Source organism: Tetrahymena thermophila (genome assembly GCF_000189635.1).
Source record: "Tetrahymena thermophila SB210 genomic scaffold scf_8254437, whole genome shotgun sequence".
NCBI classification, from domain to species: Eukaryota; Ciliophora; class Oligohymenophorea; order Hymenostomatida; family Tetrahymenidae; genus Tetrahymena; species Tetrahymena thermophila.
This window is the reverse complement of record NW_002476218.1, coordinates 449,677-470,646: the sequence shown is the minus strand read 5'-3', so window position 1 is coordinate 470,646 and position 20,970 is coordinate 449,677. Positions and strand designations below refer to the sequence as shown.

At 21.4% G+C, this 20,970-nt stretch overlaps 5 protein-coding genes across 5 annotated transcripts; 3 read left to right on the top strand and 2 right to left on the bottom strand. All coding sequences in view use genetic code 6, as the record gives it.

Annotated features, from left to right (window-relative positions):
* Positions 1–869: 869 nt before the first annotated feature.
* On the bottom strand, positions 870–2,471 carry TTHERM_00446360 (hypothetical protein; the record flags this gene model as incomplete). Its single annotated transcript, XM_001023399.2, has 1 exon — positions 870–2,471. The coding sequence occupies exon 1, from the start codon at positions 2,298–2,300 to the stop codon at positions 870–872; it is 1,431 nt and encodes a 476-aa protein (XP_001023399.2). The 5' UTR covers positions 2,301–2,471.
* Positions 2,472–6,934: 4,463 nt separating this feature from the next.
* TTHERM_00446350 (programmed cell death protein 2, carboxy-terminal domain protein) lies at positions 6,935–8,631 on the top strand (the record flags this gene model as incomplete). The annotated part of the gene is made up of 6 exons (XM_001023398.3): positions 6,935–6,973; positions 7,035–7,157; positions 7,214–7,291; positions 7,352–7,414; positions 7,481–8,106; positions 8,223–8,631. Exons 2-6 carry the CDS (start codon positions 7,056–7,058, stop codon positions 8,629–8,631), a joined length of 1,278 nt encoding a protein of 425 aa, XP_001023398.1. The 5' UTR covers positions 6,935–6,973; positions 7,035–7,055.
* Positions 8,632–9,764: 1,133 nt separating this feature from the next.
* TTHERM_00446340 (eukaryotic aspartyl protease) lies at positions 9,765–11,240 on the bottom strand (the record flags this gene model as incomplete). The annotated part of the gene is made up of 1 exon (XM_001023397.4): positions 9,765–11,240. The coding sequence occupies exon 1, from the start codon at positions 11,217–11,219 to the stop codon at positions 9,765–9,767; it is 1,455 nt and encodes a 484-aa protein (XP_001023397.4). The 5' UTR covers positions 11,220–11,240.
* Positions 11,241–14,646: 3,406 nt separating this feature from the next.
* On the top strand, positions 14,647–18,393 carry TTHERM_00446330 (hypothetical protein; the record flags this gene model as incomplete). Its single annotated transcript, XM_001023396.2, has 3 exons — positions 14,647–14,676; positions 14,792–15,081; positions 15,288–18,393. 3 exons carry the CDS (start codon positions 14,647–14,649, stop codon positions 18,391–18,393), a joined length of 3,426 nt encoding a protein of 1,141 aa, XP_001023396.2.
* Positions 18,394–19,551: 1,158 nt separating this feature from the next.
* On the top strand, positions 19,552–20,311 carry TTHERM_00446320 (pre-rRNA-processing protein TSR2; the record flags this gene model as incomplete). Its single annotated transcript, XM_001023395.3, has 3 exons — positions 19,552–19,786; positions 19,840–19,934; positions 19,991–20,311. 3 exons carry the CDS (start codon positions 19,552–19,554, stop codon positions 20,309–20,311), a joined length of 651 nt encoding a protein of 216 aa, XP_001023395.1.
* Positions 20,312–20,970: the final 659 nt, after the last annotated feature.

Sequence of the window (20,970 nt, the reverse complement as noted above, 5' to 3'; positions counted from 1 at the left end):
GAATTTTTTAGTAAATTAAATAAGATTACTTAATTTTATTTATTGTTATTGTATTTACAAAGAAATGAAAAATATAGTTTTTAATATGTAAATAAATACAAAGATAATATCAAGATAATCGTAAATCTAATCTGAAAAGGCTCCAGATTATTTTAAATTAATTTTGCTTCAAGTAAAAATTTGAACTGTCTATTTTGTTTTTGCTATCCTAGCGTATAAAATGACTTGTCAATTTAACCTGAATTTATTTTCAATTCAACCTAAATCTTTTTCCTTCCAACCAAATTAATTTCTGTCTTCTAATTTAAATTTATTTTTATTGTTGCCAATTTTTTCTCGCTTATCATGTTTTGTCAAAATTCTTTAAGTAAATAAAAATTTATTAAATTTATTCTTTAAAATTCTGAGAGTAATTTACTTTTTTTATTTTGAATTTGCTTATTAATAATGTAATGACCATATGATAGATAATGAATTCTGCTTTAAATTAGAAGTGACTTACAAACTAAATATTATAAATTTAGAAATGTATCTATTTTTTAATGAAATAGAAAAAAGATTAATGCGAGAAATTTTTTTTTTTTAGGTTGTAAACAAAGTAAGATGTTTTGCATAAGAAATACACAAATATATATAGACATTTATATAATAAATTTGAATAAGTTAAGTGATAGTAAAATTATTTTAGTAATGAAATTTAAAAGAGCAGTTAATTAAGCTCATTGCATATAAACTTTAAGCTTTTTGTGTTAAATAAATTTTTTAGTTAGTTAGTATCCGAAATATTTTAGTATTCAAGTTTTAATTTGAAAACGTGTATGATTGACTGGCTGTCTATGCGAAAGCCGTCTGTCGATTGATTAATTAATTCACTATTTAATGAGACGGTATTTGCAAGTCTTTGAAGGATATAGGTCTTATTCTCTTTTTTATTTCTTTTAGTTTTTTTGTTTGCTGATGTATTTGAATTTATAGAGGAATTTTTTAACTTGTTTGGAGAATTAGTCATTTCTCTTACAATTTTAGATATCCTTCATGATTTATTATTCTTTAGTGATAGATTTGACTGAGGATTATTATTATTCTTCTTCTTATTCAGCTTATTAAAGCTTTTCTTTTTATTGCTTATCCTTTCTTTGTTATTGTATGAATGCAATAGTTTCTTAAGGAACAAATAAGTGATGCTTAATTACGCAGCCCTATAAATCGCCATTAAGTCCTCTTACATGAAATACTTAAAAGAACACTTAAGCAGTAAATTAGAAAGCATCTACAGTTTCAAAAGCAAATAGCTCTTCGCAGGTAACTTGACCAGACGAAAAGCTTTCCATGTTGGAAAAGATGTATTCTTAGATTTACTTTTTCTTTAAAGTGTTAGCTTCATTCTTAAAGCTAGCAAAACTGTCCTATAATTATTATGAAGAATAAATATTTTGGATATCACCCAGTTTATCAGATAAGAGTTAAAGCAAATCTTAGCTTATGAAAGATCCTGAAAGAAAGGCAATCTTTTAAGAAGATCCAGATTCTCTAAAAATGAAAAAATCTGAAGAGATTAACTAATTTTGATAATCAAGCTACTCATTAAAATTAACTGGCTATGATTAATCCAAATGATGATTTAAAGAGAGCTCGGTCATGTTAACTTAAGAGCTATCGTTTGATGAGTTTAAAAATTCTTCTTATTCAGTTGCTGAATTTTCGAGATTTTTTACTGATTGAGCATCTGAGTTGTGAACTGAAGGCTCAATAGTTTCAATCTGGGAATCGCTGCAAGCTTATTTTTGGGAGGATTTTTTTTCGATTAAGTATTACTCATTAATATTATATTGAACTTCAATGTAGTTTTTTAATTTATTCCAAGAAATTGAGGAGACTTTTCTTTCATTTTAGAGGACTTATTAGTCAACTAAAATGCCCTTAGATGAAAACATCTTACTCTCTTGTTTCCAACTGGAAAAGTTGTGATTTAATTGCATGTTGGGATAATAAAATTCACGGTTAAATAACTTGTAATCATTTTCACATTCCATGGCTTCCTATTAATTGTAAAAGAAGCAGCAGTCTTCATTATTGAGGTATTCAATTTAATTATTTTTTTCATTAAATGACTCTTCCTTCTTGAAGGGTAGACCATTATTAGTCTCATTAAAGAAGTCACCCCATTGTTATTCCTTAGTTTTATTAAGGTTATTTTTAGGTTCTTAGGTAAAGAAATTAAAGAAATCAGCGCTTTCGTCATCTTGATGGTTGTTCATAGCAATATCTGCAGAAACATCTTCAAATTTCATTTAAAACATTTAAAGAGAAACTATTTATAGCGATAATGTATTGTGTTTATAATTAGGTAGATCTCTTTTGCTTGGAGATTTTAAGAGTAGCTTTGTGAAATTTATGTTTTGTTTTATCTTTATTTAACAAACAAATATTTGTTGTCTTTATTTTTAATTCTTTTTGAAATTATTTAATTATGATTTTTATTGGAATCTTTTGCATTTGTATCAAAAATAAATTAAAAAAAAAAATTAAATGAACGAACCATACCTTTGAAATAATATAAACTAAAAATTATGAATCATAAAGTATTATTTAATTCTGATAATCTATAATTGTTATGTCCCAAAAGAGATTCACAAACATAATTTAATAATAATTGATTTACACTTCTTCGAATACTAAATTACTTGCTTTTCCGCTCGAATTGTTTGTTATTAGGTTAAAATGATATAATTTTTATTGTCAATTTTTTTGCTTGTCACATGATAGAAATCAATAGAACGTGACTCCGACTGCTTATATTTTTTAAATAGGTCATTTCTTTTTTTCACAAAGTCCAGCCTCTTTTTTTTTTCAAAAATGTAGATTAAATGTCTCTAATAAGCATTTAAAGTAGATTTATTGAGATTTTAAAGTATTTTGATCTGATTATAACTCCTAGCAGGAAAAATCGAAAAATTCTAGATTTAAAATAAAGAAAATTAGGGAGAAATTACATTAATTTTTTGATTTATTATTCAATGTTTATCATTTGATTTATTCTGGAATAAATGCAATTGTTAATTAAAAAGGGGTGATTCCTTTTATATTAATTTAAGAATTTTCTATATATTTTGATTATTCTTTTTTCAAAGAAAAGTGCCGTAAGGAATTAGTTTGATACAATAAATTTATGTAAACATTTTTAATATCAATTATAAAATCTGATAAAATTTAATTAAATAAAAATTGTAAGTATAATCTTCATTAATCTCTTTGAGCTGGAAATTACATTAAAATTTTTGAACGATATGCAAAATTTACAATAAGCCAATACCGATTTCATTTAGCATTTCTTAATTTTTAATTTATAGAAAATATCTTGCAAACAAAATTAATTACTCAACCAATACATTTTTAGCTTGTCAATAAGTTTGTTTTTGCTTAATCATTCAATTTTTTAAAAGAATTACTTGAATCTAATTTTACTATTTATTTAAATAGAAAGCCTATCAAATATTTGCATTATTTAATTCATTTTACTATCTATTTCTTTATGCAAATTGATTAATAAAAAATATTAAAATATCCAGTGTAAATTATTTTAAGTTAATTGTTAAGTTAGAACATAATTTAAACAATAGCGATTATCTGTTAGTAAATTTATTTGCTTATTACTAATCTCTTAATTTTTATCCAGCAAATAATTTAAAGTGCCTTTACTAATTTTTCTATTTTTAAAATATATTGCGTGATAATGATGACTATTGTCAGTAGTTACTTTTAAGCCTAAGATATGGTAGTATTAAAATCCCTAACTTTAATGATTTATTTTGAGTGAAAACCTCACTACAAATGTAAAATTGTAATAGATATATTTATTTAATTAAAAATGTGCAAATTAATAAGCTTTATTATAATATTTTTACAATCTCTTAGCTATTTAATAAGCGTTCTTAAAATTGTTTATTTTAATCAATAAGAAAGTAAATAAAAATTGAACTTTGCAAAATATAATAAAAATATGTAATTACGAAATGTAATGAATTTAATTTCATCTATTGTCTGATACTTAAATAATTTAATGCTACAAACAGACAAACAAACAAATAAACAAACAAAAACAAATTAATTTAATTCCAGTATTTAAGGAATGAATTATAAGTAATTCAAATTAAAAATACATATATAAAAAATTATTCGTATCTAAATTTATTTAAAAGTCAGGTTAAAAAAATTTTCAATATACTTCAATATCCTAAAAATATCATTTTTTAATATCTTATTATTGAAATTTTTTTTAAAAATAATTTATAGTTTTGAATATTATTTCCTTTAATTTAGTTTAATTCAAAAATTGATTTCTTTATTAAATTTAGTAATCAGTTTTTAAGCTAGTTGTAATCGATTAAAAACAAAAATATAGACAGTAAATAAGTGAAATTTTAACGTTTTAATAAATTATAAGGCTGAAAATTGATATTTAGTTTGATTTTCGTTTAAGAGTAGAAGAAGTAGAAGAAAAAATATATTTTAACAATTTATGTAGGTTTCAATAAAATCCTATATTTATCTCTTGCTTAATATTTTTTTTAACAATATGGAAATATTTCTAAAGGCTTGACAAGCAAATTAATCAAATACTTGTAAAACTAAAAATCTATATTTAAATGTTGAAAAGATAATATTTGATATACTTTTATTTTTAAGGTATGATCAATTCGAAGCAGATACATCTATTCCAATCTTATCAATTAATATTAAATGTCAATTTTCTTTTTTTTGTGGCTAATTTTTTGTAACCTTGATGAGTAATAAAAACACAATAGATTATGCATTAGAAATAGGTATATTACCATTTACCAAAAATTAATATCCAGTATTTTATATTTTTGATTTTTACCTGTGCTCAAAGCAAATAATCAATTTTGACAGAGATTTCAGTTTTTTTATCAGTAGATTAGCAAATCAAAATTATAATAAAATACTTAACTATATTTTTTCAATTACAAGCTTGATTAATTCTTATTATTTTATAATTTATTTAAATTTTTTTAGTAACTTTTGTATGTAAATTCAAAGTTTTTAATTTTATATTAAATTTAACTTTTACCACAATAAATATCAAATTTAAATATTATTGGGAATTTACTATGAATTTTCATTTTAGTGTTTTAACAAATCCTAATATTTAAACAACTATTAAAAATGAACGATTTTTAATCTATAAAAAACTACCTTATTCAAGTTATTTAATTCTAAAATTTTGCAAAATAGATTACAAATTATTTTTTATGTTTAGTTTTCTTTGTATAAGCAATAAAAATATTAAACAATAAAATTTAAGCTTATTACAGTATGACAAAAAGCAAAAAAATTAAATTTTAAATACTTCTAAAAAAATTTATAAACTATTTAAGTAACTTAGGTGTCGGTAAATTTATTTAATTTTTATAAAAATTTTATGAATTTATATTTTAACAGAGTTACGTAAATGAGAGGACGGTGATGTTGTAAATAAATTATAAAACCCAATCTTAATAATTTTAATAATAAAACTCATTCCTAAAAAAGTTAGTAACTAAATTAAGTTACAAAGTCAATAAATTTGATTTAATCATTATGGAAAAATCTTAGAAATTTATTTCCATAGCTGGCATAATTATTGAGTAAGATATTACTGAAAATTAATTTTATATGACAATCTTATTAATTAAAACTATTCATATTATTTTAAAACTATGTAAGCCAAATTAATCATAATTTGTAAACTTCTCATTCAAAATTCTAAGAAATAGTTAAATTAAATTTACCCTCTTCCTTTAATTTATTAAAATGTTTAATTTTATATTTATTTATTCGTTTTTAAATATTTAAAATATTAATAGCTGCTATTTTAATATTATTCAGGTTAATTAAAGTATGATATTTAATTCCTTAATTGAATCATACTTAGTTATTGTAGATTTATAAAATAATAAAAATTCATCAAATTTATTTTATTCATTAGTATGTAATAATTATTAAAAAGTTTTAATAAACTTCTTCAATTACTGATTTAAAAAAATTAACTTATTTAAGTAATTAAAACTATTCGTTTTCTTTAAAAAAATATGTAAATAACTTAATTAGGGATTAGTAAGTTAATTTTTAAATTAAAAAATGCGTTAACCCTTAAATGATACTAATTTTTTTTCCTTTAATGGAAGAAAATATGTTATGTCTGATTTAATTTTTACAAATGATTTAAACATTTCATAAAATATTTAATTTCTCATATTTACTTTATACTAACCTAGGTGTACTCTATATTTTTAAGTAAAATAAAAATTGAATAATTGATAAAAAATTGATTTTAGTGAATTAAAAATGTCTTAATTCTTTTTTAAAATTAAAATAAGTATTATTATGAGATTATTTAAATTAAAGAGTTTATGAATAATCAAGTATTAATCAAATAGTTTTTATTATTTTATATCTTTGAATATACCATGTTTATCATCATAAATGCTAATTATTTCTAAGAAATATTAATTATTTATTTAAAAATTTTCTTCATAAAAAATGCTTTTGCAAATATAAAAAAAAATCTTCCTTAATATATGAGTAATTAAAGTAATATTAAAATTTTATTTAATTTTACATTAGAAGTTGTTTAGAATGTTTAGAATGTGACTTATTATAATAATTCGTTCATTATTTGTTAAGTCTTTCTTAAATATAAAAAAAATAAAAATTATTTGTATTTTAATAAAATTAAAATATTTTAAATAAATTCAAAAATATAAATATTTTATAGTTGTAATATAGAAATATTTATTGAAATATAATTGATTATAAAAAATTAAATTTGCTAACTATTATTTTTAAAGGATAATAATCAAAAGAATTATTCATTCAGCTTTTAAAAGAAAGGCTATTTATAAAAGTACAAATTAGAAAAAAAACACAAAGTAGGATATTAATTTTGAATTTAGATATATTCTAAATAAGACAAGTAATTACAATAATTTTAAGGATTTTAACAAGCAAACTATAAAAATTTAATTTCATTATAGGCTTTAAATAAAGATAGCAAAATGAATCTTAGAGAAGACATTATCATTGGTTTTCCAGATCCAATTAAAGATAAATTATAAGACGCATCTGATGATTTTCCTTCCTTGCTCGGTGGAGAACCAGTAATATCTATTTTAATATTAAATAGGGAAATTGTAAAATATATTATTTTATTAAGGTATGGTTAAATCAAAATAGTTGTCCTGATAGCGTTCAATGCCCTTTATGCAAAGGTGATATGACATTTTTACTTTAAGTAAGTATTTATTACTCATAATAATTTTGGGTTATAAATTTTTTTATTTTTATCATACAGCTTTATGCACCTTTAGAAATGGAACATGCCTATCATAGAGTACTTTATGTCTTCTTTTGCAGAGTAAAATGATAACTTTTTAAATTTAAAAGAAAATAAAGTTAATTTTAAAATAATTTTACTCAAAAGAATAAAAGCTGCCAAAATAGATAGGAGTCTATTAAATTATTAAGAGCATAATAAAAGCAAAGTGATCAAATTACTAATTATAAAAGCGATAAATTTGCTAAAAATATACTTGAAAAGGCATATATAATTTCAACTGATGTTGTTGAATAAAAAGAAACACAATCATTAGAAAAAGAGTATATGAAGATTGCTAAACCTTTTGAAGTTGATGATAAAGAATACTAATAAAATAATAAAAAGGGAGCTCCCAAAGAAAATTATGATAAAGAAAATTAACTTATCAAGTAATTTGCCTAAATGGCTATGGAGGATCCTGATTTTGGATAAAAGTTTGATAAATTAGTAGCAGAAAGTTATGAAGATGATGAAGACGATGATGATGACAGCGATTCCTGTTTTGATAAATTCTGTTTTGTTTTATAAAAATAAGATTATCACATTCTTAGATATTGCAGAGCTAAAGATACTACACCTCTTTGGTATTCTGATAAGAAATAATGGACTTCTCTTCCTAAATGCAAAAATTGTAATAAAAATCTGATATTTGAATTCTAATTAAACTCATCCATACTTAACCATTTCCCATCTATGATAGAATATGATTGGGGAGTTATTGCATTCTACACGTAATTTGTTGTTTAAAAAAAAATATTTAATTCAACATTAATTTGGATTTACTTCTACTTTAAATTATTTTGTCTTTGTTTAAGCCTCAACTAAAAACAATTTAATTTTTATAAAGATGTGAAAACAGCTGCAAATCAAAAGAATCTATATTATAAGAGCATACTGAAATTTAAGTTGTTCTTGAAAAGGAGTAAGTTGAGGAAAATTTCAGAAAACACATGAAAATGGTTAATGAAACAAATGCTGAAGAAGACAATGAAGATGATGATGATGAAGATGAGGATTAACAAGAAGAAGTAAAAAATGAAGAATAATAAAAAGGAGAATAAAATTAAGATTAAAAGGAATAAGAAAAGAAGTAAGACTAGGAATAAGAAATTCCTTGCCAAAACAATTCTTAAACAACTGCAGAGAGTGAAATAGAAAAACCTAAATAAAAGAAAAACAAAAAGAAAAAAGCTAAATAAGAAAAGCAAGAATAAGAAGCTGAAAAGCAAGAATCAGATGGAGGAGAAGATTGGTGAAAATAAATTAATTTTAAAAACACTAAATTAATTACATATTAAAAATTTAATTTATATATTTTTTGGTTAAAACTTTTAATTAAAATTAAATTTCTTCAATCTTAATTTAACACTTCGAAAAAAATTTAACTTTCAAAATTTTCAAAATGTTCAATAAATTCTTTAATTATTTTGAATTATCTAAATTAAAAATATATTTTAAGACAATTAAATTGAAAATATAAATATTAGTAAATAGATGTATATATCTGAGCTTTAATCTCTTTTAATTTAATTTAAAAATAAAATAAATATTACTTTCTTTAAGGCATTATTAAAAAATTTTCCAAGAAAGATGTGAATGAATGAATATAATTAATACAAAAACTGAAATGAGAATAAATGTTTACTTAATTTTATTGATAACTATTAAGATTTTGGATCTTTTTTTAAAATAAATTTTTAATTTACTCTTAATTAAACAACAAATAGTTATGTAAAAATATTGATATGAATATAAAAAAGAAATAAATAACTTTAATTAGTATTGGTTAGTAACTAATATTCAATAAAATATATATTTAATTAATCTTAAACATAATAATATTTGTATTAATATGAGATTCTATCTTTTTATATTATTTTTCAAGATTTAAAAAATAGGTGGAGTGACTTATGATGAAATAACATATTTCTCTTTTTTATAAAAAATTTAAATTTGAACAAAATATTCTTCTATTTCATATGATAATTATTTAAATATTTAAACGATAAAACTTAAATTTAAAAATAAGTCATTCTTTTGATAATTGTTATAAATAAACAACTTAAGTAGAAATTTTTCACTATTGTTTCTTTTTCGTTCATCACAAATTAAAATTACTGTAAAATGTTCTATTTATATTCAGCAATAATCAAATTATTTAATATAATACAAAAATATTTTTTTTTATAAAAATAAAAAAATAAAGTTAATTTAAATATTTAGCAAGATCCGTGATTTTACAATATATTAACATGTATAATAATGTAATTTTCTTTGAAAGATAAAACTTTTAATTTAAAATAAATGCTAAATTTTAAAAGTTAGTTAAATAAATAAATAAATTTAATAGTTAATTTATTATTTTTATAACTATTTTATTTTAAGTTTATCATTTGTAATATTGTTAAGCTTAATAACCTTACTGGTATTATTAACCTTGATACATATTTTGTTAATATTATCCAGTTTATACTATAAATGCTGGATTTTAAGGGTTTTATTGATATTAATATTATTATTATTAGAATTAGGGCTATTACTGTTATTATTGTTGTTATTTTGCAAGTCTTCTATTTTTAGAACGGGAATAAAAATAAAAGATAACAGCAGCAATTATTATGCAACCAACTACTGGTATAACTATTTTAGCCCATAGAGGAAAAGAAGTATTATTTGGAGGAGGAGAAGGTAAAAACGGAATGGAATTAGGTTATGTTATAGATTATGCTAATGATATGAATAAATAAGGAGAATATTAAAATGTTGGGAGATATTTCATTATAAATACATCACCTAATATAATTAAATCCTTTTCTTCTGAAACTATGAATGCACATTAATTCTAAGTTGAATCATAAAGGGAATAAAATTCAGGTTCTAAAGTATATATTACTTAGTTATTATTAATATCTGTCATATAAAAAGAAAATGTAGGAAGTCTATACTTGCATGGTCCAAAGAAACCACCATTGTTTGAGTCGTATGTCATTTAGTATTGATCACTCATAATTGATTTCACACTACTGAGAATACTTTTAGGTAAAGCCATGAATGAAGTTCCTGAATCAATTAAAACATTTACAGCAGATGAACTAAGAACTTTATCTCCAAAAGAAACCTTAGATGCAGATATAGTCCATTAATCTTATGCAGTTACTGGTATAGTGTTTATTGTTGCATTAGATGCAAGGTATTATTTATCTAAACTACCTAACATTAATTTGGAGTTAGTAGTTTACTAATTATTACCAGCATTATCTAAATACAAAGAGAATTAATTTGCAGAAATGACTTTATTATTATACAAAATATTCACCCAATTCTAATATTTTCCATTTTAATTGTAAACATCAATTGTACCTAATCCAAAAATACCATCTTCTTATCCACTTACTATGTCTTTGCCAGTAGTTACGTAGAGGAAGTATTAATTATTTATTTTAGTACCATCTGCGAATTAAACAGGTACTTATCCTATTGTTCCACTGATATCAGTTCCATCGCCAAATGCTTATTCATCTGCTGTGCCACTAAGTACACAGCCATCACTAGCTTTACAATTATACCTATTAGGATAATGACCTTCACACCCTGAGCAACTTTAACTTGCGAACCATAAAACATATGAGCCAGTATCTAGCTAGACATTCATTTATGTTTATGATTTACCAACTAAAATAGTTAGCATATATACATTATTATATTAATTAACAACGCTAAGTGATTAAAGAAATCTTGATCCTTCCTATTTTCTTTAAACTTTTGTTATAGGGAAAGATAGCTAAGCAAGGCTTGTTGCTAAAATTAAAGAAGTTATAATGATAAGGAGTTAAGGTTTTATCATTTTTATCAATAGATTTTTTTTAATCAATTTAATTATTTAATTAATTATGATTTATGTATCTTCAATCGTTCTACACTTGATATTTAAAACTGAAAAGCAATTGCTTCTAAAATTAAATGAGAATGAATTCAGGCTATTCAATTACTTAAAAATAATCTTTAAAGTATATATCAAAAAAATGTATGATTATATTTGATTTAGGATAATCGCACATATCTGAAAAATATCTTAAATTCATAGCTGAGAGTTTTTTAAAGTTGAAAGGAGTTTTTTCAAATTTTTACTGAAAATTTTATCAAGTACTGAATATTATTTGAAAAAGTGAGAAAAAATTGTAATTTTTCTCAGTTGTGATAATTAGCACAATTCAATCAGTAGAACCAAATAAATTTCACTTGAATGAAAATTGTGTTTTGATTGTTAATTAATGGCTAAATTAAATTTACACTAAATTTATATATTCACTTCGAATTATCTTTAATAATACATATAAATCACTAGTAATAAATTAATTATCTATCTAATTTCATGATTTATTTATAAATTTGTTTTTTAAAGATACTCTAATAAAAAAATTTATATTTTTGATTAAAAATTCAGGCTGAAAATTTCAAAAGACCTTTAAAATCTGAGAGAAGCATTTTTGAAATTTAAATAAGTTTTAATTTTATATTTTTTAAGCAATAATCTTACCTATTGATTAAATACTAATAGAAAGTATAAATTTAATACTTAATTAATAAAATACTTTGTAGTCAATTTCAAAATTCTTATTTATCAATTCAAGCAAGAGTGAGTAAATACTTTTCTCAAATTAAAGTAAAATATTCATTTCAAAATAAAATAAAAGGAAGGATCATATCATTTATTCACAATTTTATTTAGTAATAGTCAGATAAAAACAAACAAATCAATATAAAATAAATTTAAAAATATAATTTGAATAGATTGATTAATTATTGATTTATAAGTTTTAAAAAATATTTATATTAGAAGTTTATAAAGCATTTAAACTCTTTAAAATTGGTTCATTAATTCCTGTTTCTGAATTTCTATATTGAATTTAGAGATGAATTAAAAAATTACTTATATAAATTATAAGTTAATAATTTAATTATTTAATTAGCTTTAATGAACTAAATATGTATGAAATAGAACAAAAATCATTAAAATCTACAAAAATTAGTTATTATTAAATCATCAATCATATAAATTTCAAATATATTTATTACTTTATACTAGGGGAATAGATTCTAAAATTTTTTGAGATTTTTGTTTCGATTTTTAAGAAAAACTTAGATATATGTTTAATTTAAGAGTTAATTTTCTTGAATCCCACCAAAATTTGATACTAATCATTTCTTAGTATAGTTAGAGTTACAAATGATTTTTAAGAATATTTTAATTTTTAATTTTTTCTGAGAAATTAAAATAGTTCAAGTGTAAACAAAAATAAGATGAATGATATTAATAAACTGACTACTTAAAAAATGATAATTGATAAATATTAAATAAAGTTGTTATCTTAATTTTGGAATAAAACATATAAATATATATATATATAATTGATAGATTAAAATATAATAATTATATTTTTCTATTCATAAAAATATTATTTAAATTTATCACACAATAATTTTTTTAAAAACAAATCATTACTTTTAACTAAAATTAAAATTTTTCATTTATTAATGACTAATTTATTATTTTAATTCATATCTTACAATAGTTTGAGTAACTATCAAACTAGTTATTTACAAAAATCAGTTAATTCTTAGCAACTTAGATTTAAAATTAACAGATTTTTCAACAGTTATTAAGATTATAAAATTATTCTTCTTCAAGTTTAAGTGGATAAATGTTATTCTTACAAAGTTTACTAACAGATAGAAGATATTCACCAATTTAAGCAAAATTTTTTTGATTAGTAATGAGGTTTTTTTTAGTTTTCATAATTAAACCTGTTTTTAAGTTTTATTATTTTTACTTTTGAAAGAAAACATACAATTAATTTCAATTAAATCACATTAAATTGTATATTAATTATGTTTTTGTTATTAAATTAGAAAATATTTAATATAACACTATTAATTTATAATTATTTATTTTTATACAATAAAAATTATTTAAATTTATCATGCGATAAAATAGATCATCATCTTTAATTCAAAAAAAAAACTTTACATTTAATACTAGACTTATTTATTATTTTACTAGAATCTTTCACTATCTTGAGTAACTATTAACTTAGAATTAAAAAAACCATCCATAATTCTTAGTAACTCAGAATTAAAAAACATATTAAACATTATTAGATTAAAAAGCAAAATTCTTATTTTATTATTAAATGAGAAATCTATTTTATAACTTTAATTTAGCAAAATCAAATTTATTTTTGTTTTAGATAAGCTTATAAAATTTAAAAATAACCATAGAAAAAGATAGCAGAAATTCTTCATTTTTTATTTTCAGGATGTGTTAAATATAACTGAAAATAACTTAAATTTTTATCAAAATTAATTAATAATTTTTGAGATAAATTATTAAAATTATTTATTTAAAAAAATTATTATTTAAATTTTTAGAAATTATGTTGTTTGAAAGTCTTTTAAAACAATTAATAAAAATTTTAAAAAGATCTAAAAGGGATATTTTAAAAAAATTATAAAATGATAACAGTTTGTTTTAAAAATACTTTTTTTAATTATCAAAACTTAAAAATATTTTAGCTAATAATCCAATTAATTTTTAATACTTATTAATTTTATAAAAATTTTAATATTATTTTTTAATTATGATTTTAATTATTAGTAAAAAATGATAATTTTTATGATGAATATTAACTTAATTTAAAATCAATTATTATTTGATACATATTATTACAAAATTTAATTTAAATTAAGATTTTATTCGTAAGAAATTAAATAAAATAAAAGAAATTAATTCATAAAATAAATTTAAAATGATATTCTTATAAGTATTTTTTTAAGAATTAATTATTATTTGTTATAGAAATAAAATTAATTTTATTCAAATTTTAATGGTTTAAAAATTATATGCGTAATTTTCTATAGATATTTCAGAATGCAAATATAATTTGACTTTATTTTGCTTTTGTATCGTTAAATTCATAAAAAATGAACAATTTTTCAAAGTTAGTATTTGTATCTAATTCTGCATGAAATAGCTTTATAGATGATAAAGAACTAATTGAAATAATTTATTAACTTAATAAGATCTTAATCAAATAAATTAAAGAGATTTCTTAACTATCAACAGATACTTTAATTTGTTTCATTATTATTTAAAATAATTAAAGGTAATAAGAGAGTCATTTTTTTTGTGAAACTATAACTAAATAGCAATTAGCAAGTAATATTAGTATAAAGAAGGTAAAGGAGATAGACTTTTAAACGAAGTATTTATAATGTTTGGTACTCCTAGATCCAATTCATAGGTTTTCTTTTTATTTGATGTCAAATTATGTTTTTTAATATTATCACATTTTTATCAGCATCATATTTTATATTTTCTAAGTATTCAATTCAACTTTTTATTAAATATAATGTTAGAGAAGAGAAATAAGCGAAGATAGAGCTAAGCTTGAAGAGTTAAGAGCGAAATGTAAAATACGTGAGGAGACATATAAAATAGAGATCGATAAGCTGAGATAAAAGCTTGATAAAATTAGGCATAAATTCGAATAATAGCATAAATATAGGCAAAATTCTTAGGAAATGCAAAAACTTAAAGAAGAAAACATATTTCTTAAGCAGTAAGTCTAGTATTAAAAAAACTAAATGCAGTAATCTTTTTAGATTAATAGTAATATCTATTAAACTTCTCGTGAAACTTCAGCAACGTAAATTTTTGTTAAAATAATCTACAGTATTAAATCCAAAGCTATAAAATAGCAATCCATATATGTTAAGCTACTTTCAAAATTATAGTCATTCGTAAGATATCAATTATTGTAAATTAATGAATGATTTATTTAGTTCAAAATATTCGTTTTAATATATTTTATATGGTCTTTTTACATTTTTATAAAAAAACTTTTTGAAATAGAAAAAGAGCATAAAGTAGTAGATCAGCTCACGATAAAAATTAAAATTTAAGTGGTCATGCAAATAGCAGTGGATCTAAGCAAAATAACCTAATAAGTGAGAAAAATAATCATCAAAATGGGAATAATTCAAAAAAAATAATTGCTACTGATATTGAATTGGTAAAAATAGCTTAGCATAGATTAATGAAAGAAAATAAGAGTCTTAAAAAGAGAGTAGATATGATGTAAACATAAATGAAAGAGCTGTATGATTTACTATTGGAAGAAAAAATGAATAACACTTAGTCATTCTAAACTAATTAAAATATACATCAAGTCATAAAAGCGCTAAAATAAAGTACAGAAAATATTCAAAAATCTCCTATAGATTAAAAAGATTTTATAAGTTGTGATACTGTCCCTTACGATTAATCTTTGCAGTAATAAACTTAATTAATGGTATCAGCTGCTAGCAATACCAGAGTAAGCGGGGAAAGGAGTATCTCTCCTATTTATTAAAGTAACTAAAACCCTACTTACGGAACTGCTTATTTGGAAGAACAGATGTCTTTATAAGGAAGCAATTTTAAATAAAACGACATTTCATCTGGAACTGCTTAAGGCAAGAGTAATAATTAAAATACATTTATTAAGCAAAATATTTTGAATAGTGAAACTCTTAATCTGAAATCTCCTGAACCTTAGAGAGCTCCTGAATTAATAAATGAATAGCAGTTAAGTAATTTCCAAGACAAAATTGAACAAACAAAAAGCAAATTTATTGATAAAATAAAAAATGTTTTCTAAAAGCATCAAAAATAGAATGAAATTTTCGAATAAAAAAATAAATAAATGAAAGAAATAACTAAATAATTATTCAGCTCAAAAAGTAAAAGTAAAGAAAATAAAAATTAGGAAGAAATAAAATTAAAAACTTAGGAATCTGTTTAGAGTTCAGTAACTTCTTCAATATCCTCAGCCTTTATTGTGGATAACGAATCTAATCCAACAAATAAGTAAGAACATAAAAATGAGTAGAATTATGATTTACAATCAAGCAGCTAATCATAAAACTAGATTTTAGCTGCTGAAGATCACGAAAGTACTGTTGAACTTCAATAAGAGGATGATAATTCATTGTAAAAATAAAATTAATAACATTTTGAGGATTTTTAAGGATATTCACCTGCTATTCAAAAATAAATAAATCTTTTAAACTAGGAAGCAGAGTAGGATAGTGATGAATAATCTAGCGCTGATTTTGATTATAGAAAAAATTTTGTTCCTCACTCAGATGATAACTTCATTAACAGTGAATCAACAAATTATATAACTAAAAAGGAACCAATTAGTTTAACATAAAACTAGGCTTATGCAAGTTAGAATCCAAATTATAGTGGTGGCTATAAACAAATTATAACATAAGGTTCTAAAGGAAATACAAAATCTTTAAAAAACGACTTAAATGTTGTTTCCTTCAATGACACGGGATAAACAAATTTCAAAAAAGACAGTGCTAAAAAGTTAGAAGAGTTTAAATCTTTAAAAGAGTAATTTTCTGCTTTAATAAACACGAATGCAAACATCATCAATAATAGTAGTGTTAATAATAACACTTTAAGCAATTTAAACAATACAACTGGTATGACAGCTATAGCTAACAATTACTTATAATATTCTAGCTACGCATAAGATGGGTCTTTAACTTCTAGAAAATATGATACCTAATTGTAATAACCAAAATATAGTTCTTTAGCTTAGTAATATAATTCCACTCAAAGTACAATTAATCAGAATAAGCCTCAAACCTAAAATAATCTTCATCCTTCGACTCTAAATTCAAACTAAAATAATATTGTCCACTAGTTGGATTTAAAAAAGCTATAAGATAACAGCAATGGTGAGCAATATTTAAAGTAGAAATACTCTTCAAATACTTCGAGAAACAATTAATCAACTCAACGCAATGGAAAGGTTTTGGATTTAGAGTTTATAGGTCACTCTACTTAGATAAGTCCATAAAAAGATGCTTTGACAAGTAGACAAAGAGATGAAATGTACTTAAATTTTCCTTCTTCTACTCATTCTCAAACAGTCAATAACAACATTCTGAAAAAAGAGAATACAAATGTTTCAAATAAAATCCAAGAAAGTAAAGTAGATTATTAAAGTAAAACGTCAAAGCTGACAACTCCTATAAGCTCTACCTAGAATGAAAAGATTACTGATGAATACATTAAATAAATTATTTAACAGTACAAAACCCCAAAAAAGAGTTCTATAAACAATTAATATTCTTAATAAAATTAGAGTTATTAAAACAAATAGAGCTATTAGCAGCAATAATAGTAGCCAATCCCTTAATAAAGCAATATTTCTACTTAGCAATTCATGATACCTTATTAGAAAAAATAGAATTTAAGCAATTAAAATTACAATTAGAGTTATGAAAAAAAAGACCCACTTCAAACAAATCAGTTGGCTAATAATTATTTAAAGCATTAGTAGTAGCCTTAAACTTCTAGACTGTATGAAAAAGATACTTCGTTAAGTAATTAATACATCTACAACCAAAATGCAAATACCTCTCATTTAGGATCTACTGGAGTAGCTTCAAACGTTAACACACAATCATCACCAAATAGATTCTCAAAGATAAACAGTAGTAATAATAATAAAGGAAATATAAATAGCACAAATTTTAACTAAAGCAGCATTCCTCAAAGCACCAATATCATTCCTCCTACATCTTCATATCAAAAAGATTTGAATATTTACAATTGTTATTTTAACAACAATAGCCCCATAAATAAAAAAATAACAAGTGTATAACCTCCAACCTCTACCACAAATAAAGAATAATTCAATCTCAACCATAAGAGGTAATAAAGTTGTGGTGGTGGTGGCGTTTCTGGGGTTAATAAATATAATTTTAAGTTAAATTTAACAAGCTTAGTTACTCCTAAGTCTTCCTAAATGCTTTAATCTGACAGATAAAATTCCGATCGTACAGGATATAATAAACTAATTTCCAAGAACTAAGGCTTGCTAAGTTCTAATATAAGTCCCAAATACTCTCCTCATTCATCTCAAACAACATCTGCTAATAGATTTTATTAAAAATGAAAAAAAGAAAGGTAAATTAGTGAACTAACTAACTAAATTACTTGACTCTTTATTAAAATATTTTATCTATTTAATTAAATACGAGATGCGTTATTTAAAAATTTAGATTTTCACATAAACATTTTTTAATTAAAATGAAAAATTTTGAATAAATAAATTTTTTTTATTAAGCAATAAAAGTTAGTATTTATTTACAAATTATTTGTGTTTAGAAATCTTTGTATATATTTTAAAACATTATTTTTGGTAAACTGTAGTAAGAAATTAATTAAAAATTTTATACTTTTTAAAAAGAAAATTCATTATTTGTAAAATAATATTTTTTTAAATTATTTTTTAGAATGAAAAAAATCAATACATTTTTTATATAAAAGATAAAAATTAATATTTATTTATTCTAAGTGTTTAGAATTTTGTTTTTATTTTATATGACAAATTATTAAATGAAATAAACAAACTCTAAAATATTATTTTTGGAAAATGTAGAAATGTGTTAACAAAAAACACACTTTTTAAAAGGAAAATTAATTATTTTCAAGATAATAGTTTAAATTTTTAGATAGATTTTGATAAATATATTTTGTATGAAAGCAATAAATGGTAATAACAATTTATTAGCTAAGCTGAGAATTTTGAATACATTTTATTATAAAACAATTTATAAATATACAGGCAAAAAAAACTATTTTGATAAATTGTAGAAATAAATTATTAAATTTTACACTTTTTAAAAGGAAAATTAATAATTTACAATATTAATAGTTAAATTTGTTAGAATTATATTTATAAATATCCTTTTTATTTTAATAGCATAAGTTAATATAAATATTTGCTATGAGTTAAGAGTATATTTTATAAGATCAATTATTTTTTAAAATAAACAACCAATAAAAAAATATTTTTAGTGAAATGTAAATACTTGAAATTAATTTCAAACAAAATATATTTTTTAAATGGAAAAATAAATAATTAATTGCAAAATAATAGTTTAATTAATTTAATAATTTTGTTATATGGACATTTAATTTGAGTCTCATAAAACAATTAAATATTTATGTTTTTAAAATTTACTAAGTTAATTTCAATTGGTTAAAATAAATTATTACAATAAGCAGAAATACATTAAATTAAACAAAGTATAAAAATTTCCTTAGCAAAATGGATTCAAAAAATTAATACGAAGAAGTTGATAGAAGATTTAAGGAAGGCTTGACTATTATAGTCTTGAATTGGCCTGTTATTAAATTGATAGTATAGAATGGATGGGTTGGTTAAAATGAAGAAAGAATTAGAGATGACCCTGAAGCTAAGTAATTAAATTTGGACTCTGAATTCAAATCTGAGTCTTAAGTTGTTCAAGATTTTATTGAGGATTTATTCTAATACATAATAAGTAATTAAATTTAACATAATTAGTTTAAAAATAATAAAAATTTCTTTATTTAGAATATGATTGTAAGCCTGAAGATTTAGAAGATTGGTTACTTAAGGAAATCGAATACAGATTTTATACATTAATTGAAGATAATTCTGAAAAAGAAGTAATTGGATTTAAATAAAAATGTATATATATTTTTTACAATAACAAATTTTAAAGATGACAAAAGCTATTCTCTCCTTATTTAATGAATTGGAAGATGGAAAATACACATTATATGAAGAGGTTAAAAAAATGGGAGCTTTGATGAAGAATGTTAAAGTAAATGGTTAATGTGGCAACAAGGATGATGATGACAGTGATGAAGAAGGAGAAGATTGGGAAGATTCAAGTGTTATTGGACCAAATGATAAAGTAGAAGAAGAGCTCACTGAAGAGGAATTATAAAAAATTGCTGAAGAAAAGGCAGAAGAAGAAAAAAAGAAACAAATTATGGAAGAAGATGGATTCTCAGTTGTAAGCAGCAAAAAGAAAAAGTGAAAGATATAATTATAATAATTCATTGCACTTTTAATATCTTAAATCTTTAACTATTTAGAATAATTGCAAACTAATTTATTAATAATAATATAATATCACAAATTATAAAACTATGTAAAAATTCAAAATATGTCTTATATTTTATCTAATGTAAATAAATATTCTATTCTTGCCTAAATAATTAATTAATTAATAATAAGTCTCTTTTAATCAATACAACAAAATTTTTAAAATTATTTTTTATTTAATATATTTCAAATTTCAAAGCTATTTAATTTGCATTTTCCCAGCTTGTTTAGCTTTAGGAAAAATAATTGAAAGAATTTTAAACAAAATAAATAAATACATCAGAAGACAAACAGATAGAAAATATGAAAAAATTTAATCTTTTTGATAAAGTAGAATGCAAAATTAAAAACAATTAATTAATAAATGAATGAAAGTGTATATGAAATTAATTAGAAACTCCTACTATTTGCTCAAAATGTCATAAATTTGTTAAGTTAAAATTAAAGAATTAAATGATTGATTTGACCGTATTTTAACAAAAATGATTGTGATTAATTAAAGCTGAGGAGGGTAAATTATTAGCTAAGAGAGGTCTAATTAATAATAGAAAGGAAATAAATTAAACAAAGCTAAGCATAAATCACTAATTG